The following is a 16,331-nucleotide window of genomic DNA, read 5'->3' as shown; positions in this document are numbered from 1 at the left end:
CCAATCGGGATCGTTGATTACCAACACCAAAGAGGAATCAATATCCTTCCTTCCGACAAACTGAAAGTGCTCCTTGAATTGAAGCCTCCCATCAAGGATTACACCCAGATACTTCTGAACGGTAACATACGTAACTGGAAGGCCGTCTATCACGATCCGCGGGTGACGGCCGCGGTGACCAAACGACCTTTAAGAAAAACATCATAGTGGTTTTCTTTGCACTGAAAACAATCTTATGCTGGACTCCACAACCTTAGTATCTTACATGCCTGATTCGCTCTGAATTATTTCTTAACCCGCTAGTTTCTCTCGACCAGCAGACACCCATTTGATTGACACCCATTGACTCCCATTGGTTGCAGATAGTATGTAATTGACTCGGCTATCTCGTTGCATAATAATACTTTTCCTCCAGAAATATATTTTGATTGTATTCCACAAATTATTACTATTGACAATATGAATTATCAGCAAATAGGGTAAAGATATGATTTAGACTGTTAGTGTTTGGTTTTGTTTGCATGGCATTTCTACCGCCTCCACCCCATTCGGTTGCCCTAAAGCATAAGACCGAATATCTGTGTCAAAAACGTCTACTGAGCCTTGAATCAGTTAAGCAACCAATCCTAACTAGCTCCTAGAGCTAATCTAATTGAGTGAACGAACTAAGCGTGGTTCTACACACTACTCGCTTTGTGTCCCAACGCTCACTTGTCATACATTACTGAAAATGGGTAGGCGCACCCCGTCAACTAATAAAAATATATATGACACTCAATAAATTAAATTTATTTCGTCAAGACAGTAATTCGCTGCCACACCTAGGTCGCTGAATGCCAGTAAGTTCCTGTCCACCAATATTAAAGCGCTTGGGGCTTTAATTGGCTGGTGGCTAGCCATCACTCTCAGGTAGCTTCCTACAGCAGCACGGTAGGAGTATTTTCCCTGAATAAGCTACTGATGCCGGTTGAACAACACAACGGCATCAAAGAACACCCACACGCTCTGACAATGAGGCTCTCGCCACATTGACTCGCCGCTTGACCTCTTCCCCTTGACCTCTAAGTTCCAGGGTGACCTGAGTTCTGTTCCCCCAAGAGCTGGGCAGTAGAACATCATGTGTTCGTTCGACTGGATCTCCCCACAGACGCACAGCTCATCAGCTGCCAGGCGGAACCGAAACAAATATTGGCTCAAGTTCACGTGGTTTGAGAGCAGCCAGTCTGTTAATGTACCATACAAGTTATATACAGATTGTTACAGTTTGAACAATCTGTAATTGAATTCCAATACACGGAAAATATCTTTGTAATCATAATAAATGTAACTAATTGATTTAGACTATGCACAGTTTAAAAAAGAAATTAACAGGCCATTTTAACTCATGTATTTAATCATACTAAGTATCGTGCTGAGGAGCTACTTTTAAAAACTTATAGCAATATTGGCTTACAGCAAAACTTACAACAAAGTCTACCTAATAATGAATGAAAAAAGCACTTAAAAAAAAGTAATGTTTGGCTCTTGTAAAAAAGCCTACTTCTTTCTCACCTGACTATTGAATTACAGCTTTTTTAGTACTGTATATATTATTTCAGTTGGAAGGGAATTTTCATTAAAGATTTGTTGAATTTTTTGCTCTGTGACTTGAAAGATTAGTATATGTATTTGTGAGTTTGATCTATTTCTAACACATTAAGGTTGAACATGATCTGAACTTGTATTGAAGATCTGATTTAAATTTTGTGAAAATCTAAAAGATTTTGAAATAGACCTATGTATTAAAATGAATATCTTATTTAAATTTTGAATATAATGTTTTGCTGCAAAGAGAATAGGTCATTGTTGAAAATAAAATAAATTTGTAAAAAGCAAGAACTACACTAAAAACCTTTTAAAAATGGAACTTTTTTTGTTTTTTTTATGAATATTTTCTCCCTCATTAAAAAAAAAATTGTAAATTTTCATAAGCTGTTTTTCTTATTTATGTAATATTTTTAGAAATTTTTATTTTAATCTTTTAAAAAAATTAGATTTAAAAAATGAAACGAATTAGAATAAAAATATTTTTAAGATGGCTTCTTTATTCTAAATTAATATATGAATATGCTAAAAAAAATCTATCTGTATCAAACCAGACAACTGTATTTAAATATAACATAATAATAATAATAACATGATAATGACACAGGGAAAAGGACCTTATTATTCTTTTCACAACATTTTCAATAAATGACTGACCCACAAATAAACATAAAATTAGAAGGCTTTTTACAGACTCAATTACAAAGAAAAACTAATTTCAAAAAAAAGAAGAATTCTCTACTTTCTCATTTAAGTGTTCAAATATTATAATAGAAAAAACATTAAAAGTTCTATTTTTTTTTTTACTGGCTCTGTTTGTTTAATATCGTTGTTTCCTTTCTTCACTTTCATATAGTATATAAAATTTTATTACTAGTTTTTTCAAATAACATTCTAATTTTTTTAAACTACCCGGATGCAAATCTTTACTATGGTTTCCCTTGATCTGTCCAGGTAATTGATTGGGGCAGTTCTTTTTTATTCATGGAGTAATGTATCTATCCATAATGTTGTCTAAACTGATCTGTATAAAATATTTATTTATTATTAAAAAATAAAAATTTTTATCTGCTCTACTGGATTAAGCTGTATTTTTTCACTATACTAAAAAATCCAATTTGTTTTCATTCTTTTATTAATTTCTTTAAAAGATTAAAATAAAAGTTTTCTCAAAATGTTGTATAATTCTTATGGATTAGTGATATGAGTTTTTAAGCTGGTTAAAATGATTATTATTTAACCTAAATAAAATAAAATAAAGAAAAATCATTTTATCATGATTACATTTAGTTTATTTTTTATAGAATTTAAACAAATATTATTAAAATGTATTTTTATTCTATGCAGAGTAATTTTTTCTTAAATTTATTTTAATACTTAATAGCTTAATGTAATTAAAAAAGTATCTGCATACTATTTTGAGAATTGTTTTTGTTGTTATCTCAGTCCAACAGATAAATAATCTTATATATGTGCATAAATAGCGTAATTATAAGAGACCTAAAATAACATACAAACAACTCTAGAAAACCAAAAAGGCAGTTTCAAGAATTACGAGTGACCCTTATATTTACTATGAAGTGATGACTGAAGAGGTTTCTTACTGCATTCTTCAGTCAAAATGCAGTTGCATTTTCATCATGTTTTACTGAAAAATTAAGGTAATATTCAGTCCTACAGGTAACACTTTCATTCTGTTCATCACAGAGACTGACTGAATAGTGAACATCATTATTCATAGAAAGCAGCTTCCTTGTCGTTTGTACCTTTAATGCTTTATTTATATTTCAGCTGTAAACAATTCTGGAGCTGATAGTGTAGATAAACACTTTCTGTTGTGAAGCAATGGGTCACATACAATGATTCTACTCAGTAGTGTGAAAATAATTACTTAGCAACAAAACAAAACATAACTAAAATGATGTTTCAATGAAAACTTGATATTTAAAAAAAATATGAGGTTTTTTTTGTTAACCTTTTACCAAGTTTTTCTTATAACCATTAGAGGGATTTATGTAATTATATCACAGTAATACAGGCAGCTGGATTACTAATAAGCATTAGGTTGGTGCTGTTGTATACATTTGATGTACACTTATTATACATCGGGCTAATGATTGTGATTATTTCCTTAGTGTATTTAGTGACTATTTATTGTGTATTATTATTTTTACAGTTGCAGAAATCAGTACATAAGTAAAATTCTTGTTTATTGCTTGAAAAAAAAAGAACTGAGTATAGTCCTGATTTATACTTTATTAATTTTTTATTTTACTGAATTTATCACAGTAAGTTGTTAGTAAGCGTTTTTGATATGAAATTCCTAAATTTATTTAAAAAACATCTAAGAAAACTAAACGTCAGTCAGTTAACAGAGTTAATGTTTATACAAAGGTTAATTAATGTCTGTGAACCGGTATAACTCACTGTAGAAAGGAAAATAAATATTTCTCTGCATAAGGTTATCTATAAAGATTTTTATTTGCTTAATTTTAACACCTGCTTTTAAAACATTAATATTATATTTACAATTTTATGATAAAAGTATAGTTTTAATAAAGATACAGATATTGAATTAATGGATTTGTTTGTAACTGTTTCTAATATAACCAAATTGCAACAGATCTTTTATTATATTAACAAGAGCTTCTGTTTCTATTACTCCTCCTCGTTCAGAGTTTAAAATTGCCATTCGATGAGAGTCTTCAAGTAAGGTTTCAGACAGACTGTCTGCCATCATCATTGGTAAGAAGAAGCTGCAGTGAATGTAACCATAAATAGCAACTCTGCCAAAGTCTAATTCTGGAACAATACAATTATTTGAGGCTGTTGACAAAAGAGATTTTTTATATATATCCAGTAAATCATTCAAATGCTCCTTACGTAATGTATGTGTTGTATTCATAAGTAAAAAAAAAGAAAGATCAATGACCGGTGATGAATATCGTGGTAACTGTAAATCAATCAATTTCAATCCCGTTGGATGATGGTATTCATCATATTTGAACAGTATATTATTACGATTAAAATCACCATGGCAGAGAACAGCTTCTGGTTCAACTGGTCGAACTAAATTCCCATAAAGTTCTAATATATCATTATACTCGTTAAGCAGTGATTTTAATAGTTCCACTGATTCCCCCCTATCAATTAGCGGCTGTATTCCTCGTTTAGCACATAACAGAAACATAAGTTGAAAATTTGATAAAGACTCTTTTGTCCATTTATCCTGGATTTTTTCTGTGATTGGTAGTAATTCTGATAAACCATACTGCTTTTTCATGTAAGATAGTGCATGAAATTTGCCCAATTGTTTCATTGCTAAACTGCAGTGTTCATAATCTAAAAATACCTGTAACACAAAATGTCACTGGATTAAATTCTTGCCTATAACAACCCTTGGTGATTGATACTGATAGTGGGGTGTAGACTGTTGTTTTTTATTTGTGTTTTGAGCACTATTTCAGCAATTTCTTATTTCAATTATTAAGCAGTAAATGTAAAAATGATGGCATAAAACAGTATCTACACTCAAAAAGTACTGTGAATTATACTTTAGGAAGATCATAATTGTTGGTAATTATTTAAAAGCAATGTAAGAAACACTTAAAGACAAAAAATATTCATGTACTTCTATTGTACTTGGAAAGAAGACCTCCATATCGAAGTAGACTTTATGAGAAAATGTTAAGCTTATAATTTATATTTATAATTTGGGCATATAAATTATAAAATTATTATTTATAGGTTTACAGACTGTCTAGAGTGATGCGGAAGGAAAAAAGGGTTACTGTCCAGAAAAGAAGTGTTATTATTCCATCTAATAAAAAGGGATAAGTTTTTTAAATGGGATACAGGAATCATATTAATGTCGCAGACTGCTGGATTCCTTAAATGTGCTGAAAAGCAATATAAGATATATGTTTCACAAAGAAAATATTATATCAAAGAATAAAATATTTCCATAAGAGGTATATGAAAAGAAGTAAAAGTTTTGAAAGGATTTAATTGCGTGTTTCTTGACATTGGGAAAAATAACATCATATTGGTAGAACTTTGGCCAAAGAATTGGATTATTAATGGAAAATAATTCAGATTTTAAGATCAATTATACTATAATTGAGAATCATTCAAATGTACCTTTTGGAAAAAAAGAGTGATTAGACTGGTAACCAGTCTTATCAAGATTACAACAGAGAATGTATTGCCTCCAAGATTGTTCATGTTAGCAATGGACATTAAAGTTTGGAGAGAAAGTCATTTATAATGTACACGAATTATAATGTCTTCATACAATATTGTTATTTTGGGAGATAAGGAATAAAGAATAAAAAAATTAAAAAAATTGGAATGAGCAGATTAAGACGTCATAGTTGGAAATTATCAATGAAAACATTAAGGATAATATAATCTGTATACCACATACAGATATACAGTTTATGAATAGTATTTACAGAAAATGCCAAGATAGACGAAAATGGTTCTGAAGATATCTAATTTTTATTAGAATACAAAAAGTCTAGTTTGGGATAACAAAGTGCCAGAGAAGTACAATGAGACATGGTATAAATAAAGCTTACACTCTTCCATCTTTCCAGTCCTTATTTAGTTAGTGGGAGACTAAGAGCTGAACATACTACAAAGAAGTAAAATTCAAGGGCTAGAAGAAATAAAATTTCTGATAAGTATACTGGGGAAGAAAAAAAGAAACAGAATAAAAAAAGAATGAAAAAATAAAGGAGTATATGTTGTGAATAAAATGCTGGACAAAGTTGGGAAAGAGAGACTGGAATGGTACAGGTATCTGAAGAGAAGAATGCAAGGAAACTACCAAAAGTAAGTTTTTAAACAAAAGGAGAAGGCTGCAGATCTAGAGAGAAAACCAGAAAAAAGGTGAAGGAAGATGAAGGAATAAGAAAGTTATGCTAAAGAAAGACTAGGAAGAGAAATAGTTTCTGGAGAAGGATAAGTGGAGATGTACGGTGGGTAGCTTTATGAATTAATTTGTGAGACCACGTCAGCCACTGATGTCCATTTTGATTGAACTGACTTGGTACTTTAATTATATAAATTATTTAATATGTTTTAGAATTATTTATTTTATTTTTTGTCATTGTTTACAAACACTATTTGCTTATAAATTGATTTTTAAAGTATACATTTAAAATAATGGTATAAATGAAGATCAACAACATAGGTAATTAATTATTGAAATATATTATTTGTTATTATTTTATTGATTGTTGATTTAGTAAGATAGTGTTTATTTCAATAAAAAAATTACATTAATCAATAATGAAATGGTAACATAGAATATAGTATATAAAAGAAAAAAAATAAATTAATAAAATAACCTCTAAACTCTTAAAAAATAAAAAAATTCTTTTACTATGTACTCAATGTATACTGAAGACATTAATAGCAAGAAACAGTCTTCTGGATATAACAATTAATTTCTGGTGAGTGTGTAAGTTATAAATTCATAATTTAATTTTTAAAGATAGTGAACAAATACTCGTATAAAGAGGGTAAAGAAACAAATATAGAATTTTATATAACAGACTTAGAATTAATTTGTTTTTAATTTTGTAGTCATAAAAGCGTCTTACCTTTTCTGTTGACAGCCTGTATCCTTTTTTTTTTAAATCTTCTAGTATAATAAAATCTTTCTTTGGATTGTCTTGATCAACATAACCATAATAGTATCTATAAAAAATATTTTCTTATCAGAGAAAGAACAGAAATGCATGTTATTTTCATTGTTTATAAAGAAAATAAATCAAAATATTATGAAGGCAAAAACATTTTTTGCTATTAATGAAAATTTTTTATAATAAGCATAATGAAAGAAAGAAAATAAGTTAACTTGATTGGTTACAGGTGCTTTTAAAGATCATTTTTTAAAGTCTTCAATAGGTATCATTAAGTATGTTGAATATAAATACAAGGCCTTGTTTTCATTTATGAATTTTAAAGATCTAATAAAAGATTTATCAACATTTCTTCAATATGAGAGGATGTAAACAAATTTTACAGGGAGTGGTTTTTCATTTTTTTTTCTAATACAACATTGTAGAAAACATTTCATTGCAGCAGATAATGCCATATAGTGAGTGTTCTTTTTAAGGAAATAAATAATATTTAAGATTTAGATTTATTTAAGCTGCCTTTACCTTTCAAAGGTATGGCTAAAAGGCCTGTTTCTGTGGCTACATTTTTATTGATCTACCTCTACTCTTTGGCCAGTTAATCAAGTTCTATAAATGTGTAAAGTTAAATAACAGTCATTTGTAAAATGTTCTTCCTATGCCTCTACAGACAAAGATTATAGAAGGAAATTATTATGATTATTACAGTTATTTTTAGTGATTATTGTCCTACATTATGTTAGAAACTTTTATCTTTTTTAGTCACTTCATTCAGCTAAATTCATAATAAAAATTAAAATAAAATAAAAATTTTGCTAGATAGGGGTATAATGTATTAATTAAAATAATAAAAGTGATTATTACCTTTGTTTTGTGTAAACATAGTAAGCTCTGAAGCTGATTGGATTATAAAAATAAAAAATAAAATGAGAAATGGAGCTACAAAAAAAGGTGTTAAGAATTGTTAGTGCTTTCATTAATATATTAATTTAGTTTATTTTTATATATGTTTCATAGCCTAGACAACTGAAACTAAAATTTTTTTTCAATATCTTACTATTTAAAATTATTTTGTATGTGTGAATATTTTTTTTTGTTTTAGCATTTCTTTTTGTCATAGAAAAAGAAACATTTATGTTTCTTTTGTGTAATTATATAGTTATTTTATGTAGTTTTATGTATTTATGTAGTATTCATTACTTATTAAATTTAAACTTTATGTACACTCCAGTTTTTTCTTTTATAGAACAATACACTGAAATAATAGATAATACACTGAATTTATAATAGATCTTAATTACCCTCCTTGTTCTTTTATAAAAAAAAATTGGATATAACAATATTAAAAGAAAAAACCGTTCATCCTAGCATAATCACTAAAGTATAAATCTTTAACCCCAAAAAAAGAGATGAATTTCTGGTCCTCCTAACGAAGGGGTTATGCAGCTGTTCTTGGGATGGGTCCTAAATTTTTTCACCTGTCATTTCATGCATGTATATGTTTCATTAAAATGTTTGGAAAAGGGTGTCCAAGGTTGTAATATTGAAAAATAGAACTAAAAAAATGCACAAGTTATGTGAATTACTAGTCAGTATGGCAGGTGGTGCAGATCTATGGTAGAGTTGGAAGCAATAGAATTCATTTGTTAGCAATAATGTACACCGACTGGTGATTTTTGAAATGAGTATAAAAAAGCAACTACATAAATGAATGAAATTTTATGCAAAATGCAGGAAATACAAAATATAGACTTAGGCAAGTAGATACTTAAAGTATCTGCTTAGAAGTACTGTGGTTGGTCATAAGTGTTTCAGTACCAAGGTTGGTTCAAGAGCAGTTAAATGTTAGTTAGTAAAGACATCCATGTAGGAAGAACCTCAACCATCTCAATGTCTAAAAGTCACAAAATCCTGGTGATACAATAATGTAAACAGAAAAACAACTTCTCTTTCAACAGAATAAAGGAAAGATAATCCACTGTTTTTCTTTTCATTATAATTATGTTGTTGTCTTGAGATACATATGACTTTAATTGATTGCAGAAAGCACTTCATACGATGAATCATAGTAAATTTCAGCAGATAATGTTAGGACAGAATAACATATTAATTTATCATTGTGATTTAAATGCTTTTAGGACAGTGAGTAATTATTAATGTCAACAGAAATACTGCATGAGAGGTACACACAAAGTAAGGTAAGGTTGTCATTTATCTCTGACACTCCTTATGGTAATTGATGTTGGACTATTCACAACCTATGTGAAAAAATAAGAGTCAGTTTTAGGGCTGGTCATTGGATTCTGATAGTAGAATTGGATACAATCCATAAGACACAAACATTTTTTCCAAATATTCTTTTTTATGAGTGATCAAATTTGGCAATTTGTTGACTGAGATTATGATACTGAGACTTTAATATACTGAGATTTTGATGTCTCATCAATACTCAATGATGTGAGCATACACTGATCATTAAAGACAATACTTTATTGTGAAAATACACAGTACACCTAACCCCCAGTAATTTTTTGTTAAGAACATAATATAGTCAAAATCATGAGGCCAATAACCGTTATGATCAATGACTAATTTATTGGTTCCAAATATTTTTCTTTCATTGAATAAATTATTGGGGAAATAACCAATAACTTATAAAATGTGATGAGATTTGTTTAAATTTGATGAGATTTGTAAAATCATGCATTTGTTCATCCCATGAACACACTTGTATGAACAATTGAGTATTACAATTATTTATACAATGAATCTCAAAAGTTTTATACGAGAATTATTGTTTATTTTCGTATTTAATTTTTCCTTAATACAAGTTTTCAAAATTTATTGACATTAATTATAAATATTTTCTCATCATTTTTTTAATCGTCATTGGAAAATTACAAAAGTTATAATTTTACTCCTGAATTCATGTTATACTCATACGTAAATAATATTTAAAAATAGATTTTATTACCAATTTATAAAAAAATATTTATTTGTTATTATTTTAATTGTTAGTAATAGAGGTTGATTATGAGCTATGAAATTCGTTGTTTTAAGTAGCATTTCACATGAGTAGAATGTGCATTAGCGAAAGTGCACGATTTTGATTAAATTAAAGGCTTGTTACTTCCTTGTACAAAGTAAAGGAAGTATTGTGATCGTGAAACATTTCGGTTTTCATATTTCATCGGAAATAACCATTTTGACTAGTTTCAGCCTGACGTCTGTACATACGTACATATGTATGTGTGGGTGTGTATCTCGCATAACTCAGAGATGATTAGGGTGTTTAAATTTTGGATTTAGTACTGTTGTAACATCTAGTTTTGCACCTCCCTTTTTGATTACAATTGAAATTTTAATTAATGAAAATTTGAATCTTAAAGGGAAGGCACATCGGTTCGAATCAAACTTCATCTCCTATTGTTTGTTTTTACCTTTTTTTTAAATTTACTTTTTTAACTTTTCTTTTTTTAATTTAAATATATTGATTTAATAATTATTAACCTGTGACTGTAAAAAAAATTACAATAAATAAATAATTCATTGATTAAAAAAATTATAAGTGAAATAAAATTAGAAGTAAAATAAAAGTAAAATAATAGATTTTGTGAAACATCTGATTATTTAATATTAATTGAAAATTAAAATTTAGAATCGTATTATTTTTGGATTTTCTTAGCAAATTCTTACAAAAATTGTATATTAATTAAAAAAAAATAATTTTATTTAATTATTTGACAGAAAAATAAAATACATTTTTGAATGGTATTCAATTTAAAGGGATTGTTGAACATTTTTTTCACTGTGCATAATATGCACAAGATTTCTGGTGTGTATTTCAGATTTCTGGTGTATTATATAATAAAAGTTAATAAAAATTAAACTATTCCGTTTAGTGAACTCCTGTATACTGGTTACAAATATTAATTTTTTGACTTTACGGTGCAGAATAACCAGGTTTTATTGATTATTTGGTAAACAATTTATTTAAAGAGATTTATCAAGAGACTTTTACTCTAACCTAATATTTCAGATAAAATTGTTGAATTAATAATTATATAAACATATGATGTTAATAAAAGCTAATATTTTAGCAATTGTGGAACTGTCCACTTTTATTAAAGATTTGGAGAATCGTATCTCACTTTCAAATGAAATAAGTTTAAATGAAACACAGCAGAAATGTGTATATGTAATTTAATAGACATACAAGGAAGTTTAAATTAATACATATAATTGGATTTTCAATCTTAAAATTTAAACTTAAAAAACAAAATTGATATTTTAACTATGGATCCCATTCAACCACTTTGTTTTTTTGGGCTTAAAGATTTATTGGAGAAACTATTTACTCTAATAAGCTAGTTCAATTTCATTCATTGTTATTCTACAAGACAATAAAATAATAGTTTACTAAAAATTAAATAAGAAATGTGTTCAAAGAAATATAAATAAAACAGTATAGTGTATATGATTCCCCTTCGATCGGTTGAATAAAAAATCAGGCCCAAGGATACTTATATAGTCCAATTTCAACTTTAATGGTTATGGGGTTGCAAGATATAAGGCAAAAACTGTTAGAAATAATGCTGAATATTACCCTAAATCTGATTGACTTTAAATTTGAATTTTAAATAACTTTATAAGTTTTTTCATCATATTAAAGCTCTTTTTTCTAAGAACACTATATAAGTAAAAAATTAAAAATGGCTTAAACTGCTCATCCCTCTTTTTTAATTTTGTCCAACATTCAATGCCATCAAGGTTCCATATATAGAACATTTTTGAGCCATTTTCGAAGAATTAATGTTGAGTCAATTAGAGATATTATTCAAAATACAGCCCAACACACATATGTACTTATGTACGTACTTATTCTATTTCTTTTAGGGAGTTCATAAGAAGGATACGTATTGTAATGGGTACCATGTTTCGACTTCTGGAAAATTTAGACATATCTTTGCATTTCACATCTCCCAGACCCCAAAACCACCGTCAGTTCAAAAGTTTATTTATACATATATATATATCTGTATACATATATATTTCACTTTGTTGTGGACACGATAACTGCAGTAATTTTGCGCAAATCACTTTCAAATTGATAAATAAAATATAACAACCCAAAATCTCGGTCCAGTTCGTTAATGGTTCGGACCATGCGGGTGGAAATAGGGGGGTTTTTTCGAAAAAAAAACAAAATATTGCTAAACTTTCTTATTAAGTAAAATATCGAATTCGTTTTAAAGTTCCTAATATTCTTTCGATAAGACTCCAAAACTTATCTACATAAACCTTTTTGATATCACCAACCATTGGCCCAGGGGGTGGAAAAAATGGGGTTTCGAAGACAAAAAAAATCATTCTTCCCTTAATAGACATAGTATCGAATCGGTTTAAAGTGGTCATTCGTCCTCTAAACATTACCTAAAACGTTTGCCTGAACCAATTTTTTATGACCAACCCTTACAAGGAATGACCAAAATGTTGCTGGAATTGTAAGAATATGGGGCTTGTCGTATGCTAAACATGTGAAACTTTTTTCATATGCAACCATTGTCGTATTGAGTAAATTTGGAGTTTTTCTTAATTTTAAGGTGGAAATCTTATTTATCCCCTACCCAGCACCGGTGAAATCTACCTCCGCCTTCCGGCGTGCCAAAATGAATTTTTTTTATGTTTTTTGACTAAATGGTTATTGAAATGTCGATATTTGCAAAAATACCCAAAATTTTAACTGATCGCTGTAATTTCCCTTTTTATAACTACGCTGCTGCAGCAGCAACAGTGCTACAACCGGGGTTGTAAAACTGCAGTTACATATATATTGAATAATTCTGCCTTTAAAATTTAAGATATAGAGTAAAACACGAAAACTTTCGTATAACGTCGAATAAATTACGAAAATGAAATCTATTTCTTAATGACTCAAATTACGAATATTCAAGCATACGATACAGCAATAAACTAATTAGTTATTACCCGTGTAATATAAAAATTAAAATTAATACTCTTACAGAGAAAAGTCCTAACGTGAATTAGTCTTGAACCATTTATTAAATAAATAAATATTTTGGTTTGTGTTTGATAAACACCTATGAGGGGTTTTAATCATTAATAGCTGCTGTCAAACATCATAAACAAACAAATCTGATTGCAGCTGTCGATTACAACAAAGTACAAAAAAAATACATTAAAAATTTAACGTTAGTAATGTTAATATTATAGAAACTAATAATGCTAATATTGCTAAAAAAAAACTTGCTATCGATATTTGTTTAAACTTACTTGCAAAAAATATCTTCAACGATTCCATTTCTATCCAGCATGGGCAGTAAAGTATCATACATCAATATTTCATTTTCAAACTGCATCGTTGCATTAACGATGTTCCTGAACGTTTCATTCTGTATCTCAACCTTAATAACAAGATCATAATTCTTAATTTCATTTTTGCAGGCTTCTTTTATATTTAGTTCAACAAAAATTACTTCCGATCCAAAGTGAGTTTCAACTTGTCGACTTTTGTCAATTATAAAACTTTCTATAGAAGCATTTTCCCCAAAACAACCACTTTCTAGTGCTTTTGGAAATATCCACTCTACTAGGAACTTTTCTGTATTTGACATTTTAAATTATGTAGCGATGTATTTTAATAAAAACCTGTTTACTATATTTCAGTTAAAAATTTATCAAAATGAATTCGCATTTATTGTAACTAGTGTCTGGTACAATTGAAGAGTACGTTTTTCAATTTCATAAAATAATTGGCAAAAGATTATTTGTGCCTTATATATTTAAAAAGAAATATTAGCACGAGCTAAGTAAATGAAGAATGACTGCGCTGTGTTTAAGTACCATAAGAATAAATTTTAACATCTCTTTATGTAATTATATAACTATACCGAAAAAAGATAGTATGAATGTTATCTATGTCATAATTAAATTCGTAAAAGTAAACTCTTTAATAAGTTTAGTGTATATTATTTAAATTCTTTTGTCACTTCAATAAAATATAAGAGCTTTTTGTAGTAAGTGAATAAAAGAACATGGCTTATGTACATTATTCGAAGCAGGATGACGAAGTTAATCGCTGTTTAAATAGATAAAAACAACTTGATACTTCCATTCGTAGAAGTGACGTTTTATTTTCGTTGTATGTTTAATACCATCAACTGTGTATCCCATTCTGTAGGATCGTATGTCAAACAAGACACCTAGTGCGACTAAGAGGGAAAATTCGGGATTATTTTTTCCCTTTCAATCGATTTTAGGCTGTTTCAAGGATAAAAACTAATATTTTAACTTACTAATCAGGAAGCCGAGAAGGCACAACATATCATTCTATTAAAATATAAAAGACCTTGTTTTTAATTATTTAAAGCATTAACGAGTAGTTAAACTATTTTGTTTATAAAATATTAGCGTGGTACGTGATCTGTCGCAGCAATTTTTAAAATCAACCTTTCAATTGTTCTGCGTGCATTTCGTTAAACTATAATTTATCTTACGAAGCTGTTCAGCAAACCACAACATAACAGTATGAGGATTCTAATTTAATTTAGCGCAATCCGTCCTAGAGAAATACACTTTTCTTTATTTTTAACATAAAAATTAAGTAAAAATAAGTTGTAATAAAACAATTAAAAAATTATGATAAAATGATATATTTACCTTAAAAATAAAAATTTTACATAAATTTATAAAAATTTTAAGTACGTTATCACTACATTAAAAATTTCATTAAGTAAAATAGAAAAAATACATGTTACCTCAAGGTATTCGGTCAATAACCGATTAGCTACCGTTTTTTAAACTATTGTTATCGTTTCCCAGATTTATCACAATATTTTTAATAATATTTTCAACAAATTATCTGCCCGCTTCCCATGCTTTTTTTCTTATTTAATTACATGTTGAATGCAATCTTTCCAAGCGTTTGCATCTACTCTATTAACATCTATGAATCAATTTTTTACATCAGTTAACTTAAATGTTGTGTTTCTCCCAATGTAGCCTCTGACTTATGCCCATATCAATTCTATCGGGTTAAAATTGTATTGGTGTGGAGGAAGACACAATACGATGCAATTTTTTGATTTTGCGATTTCATCTACTAAAAATGATATTTCTGTTTAATTGATTTTATTATTTTTAACACGTCTTCGGTTTACGTAAATTTGACCGTTCGGCAATTTTAGATTTTCGGATCGAAGCGTTTGGATTTCAGTTTTCAGGCAATGGTACGGCGCATTATCAATTACTATAATGGATCCTTCGGCAATAATTTCTACAATTTTTTTAGAACACTGCATAAAATTGTCACCATTCATTTTATCGTGATATTCTTGGGAAGATATGGATTCAAATACCCATAAACCATCTTTTCATTCAAAATCCCAATTTTACTTCCCACACGGATTACTATTAATCGTTCACCTTTTCCAGCAGAGGTTTTCACTCCAGTTGATAAATTTTTCATATTGCGATCTTTATTTCTTTATCCACCTATACCTTTTCCCGTACATGTCCAGCATCAACACAAGTTTCATCTACATAATAACCCTTACCCTCTTCACAAAATCGCTTAATTTTTCTTAAATAGTCCCTACGCTGTGAAATAATGTTATCGTTCAATTATTTTTTCTTGAAACAAAAAATCATTGATTTTAAAACACGTTGTACTGTACCTCTAGTAACATTCGGCAGTTTAGAATCGGTATTCACAGCATTTAATAATTAGTTCACGTTAGGAAGGTTTATTAAGATAAAACTAATGAACCTTTTTTCTGAAAAGAGTTTTTTGTTAAATCGTCCAAATTTTTAAATCGTTTTCACAAGCTTTCGAATCTTTATGGGGTTAAAATGTTTACCATCAATTTTGTGTTCTTTATTATATTAAAAAATTGTTCTTTCGCTAACGACTGTTGCACTACTTGCTTTTTAACAATATCACTGACTGCAGTTTCAAGGTTATATTTTCGTTGCTGAGTATTTTTTTTCTGAGATAGTTAAGGATTTTCCTGGTTTATGTTTCTCGACAGAATCATTCATTATTAAAATCCTATTGGCGCAAAACACAGGGTAAATTAA

The 16,331-nt window shown here is 28.7% G+C and overlaps 1 protein-coding gene across 1 annotated transcript; it reads right to left on the bottom strand.

The window, feature by feature from the left end:
• Positions 1–4,041: 4,041 nt before the first annotated feature.
• On the bottom strand, positions 4,042–14,457 carry LOC142327975 (uncharacterized). The gene is made up of 3 exons (XM_075371401.1): positions 13,527–14,457; positions 7,194–7,290; positions 4,042–4,936 (listed from the first exon to the last, which is right to left on the bottom strand). The coding sequence occupies exons 1-3, from the start codon at positions 13,865–13,867 to the stop codon at positions 4,160–4,162; spliced, it is 1,215 nt and encodes a 404-aa protein (XP_075227516.1). The 5' UTR covers positions 13,868–14,457; the 3' UTR covers positions 4,042–4,159.
• Between the last annotated feature and the right edge of the window lie 1,874 nt (positions 14,458–16,331).

Source organism: Lycorma delicatula, chromosome 1 (genome assembly GCF_047948215.1).
Source record: "Lycorma delicatula isolate Av1 chromosome 1, ASM4794821v1, whole genome shotgun sequence".
NCBI classification, from domain to species: Eukaryota; Metazoa; Arthropoda; class Insecta; order Hemiptera; family Fulgoridae; genus Lycorma; species Lycorma delicatula.
The sequence above is the reverse complement of the archived record's forward strand: the minus strand, read 5'-3'. Positions and strand labels throughout refer to the sequence as shown.

Excerpts from the sequence above, each read along its gene's own strand:
- LOC142327975 (XM_075371401.1), bottom strand. The coding sequence starts at position 13,867 with ATGTCAAATACAGAAAAGTTCCTAGTAGAGTGGATATTTCCAAAAGCA. Across the intron at positions 7,291-13,526 it reads GTTGAAGATATTTTTTGCAA|ATACTATTATGGTTATGTTG; the intron begins GTAAGTTTAAAC and ends TATTTTTTATAG. Across the intron at positions 4,937-7,193 it reads ACAGGCTGTCAACAGAAAAG|GTATTTTTAGATTATGAACA; the intron begins GTAAGACGCTTT and ends TTTGTGTTACAG.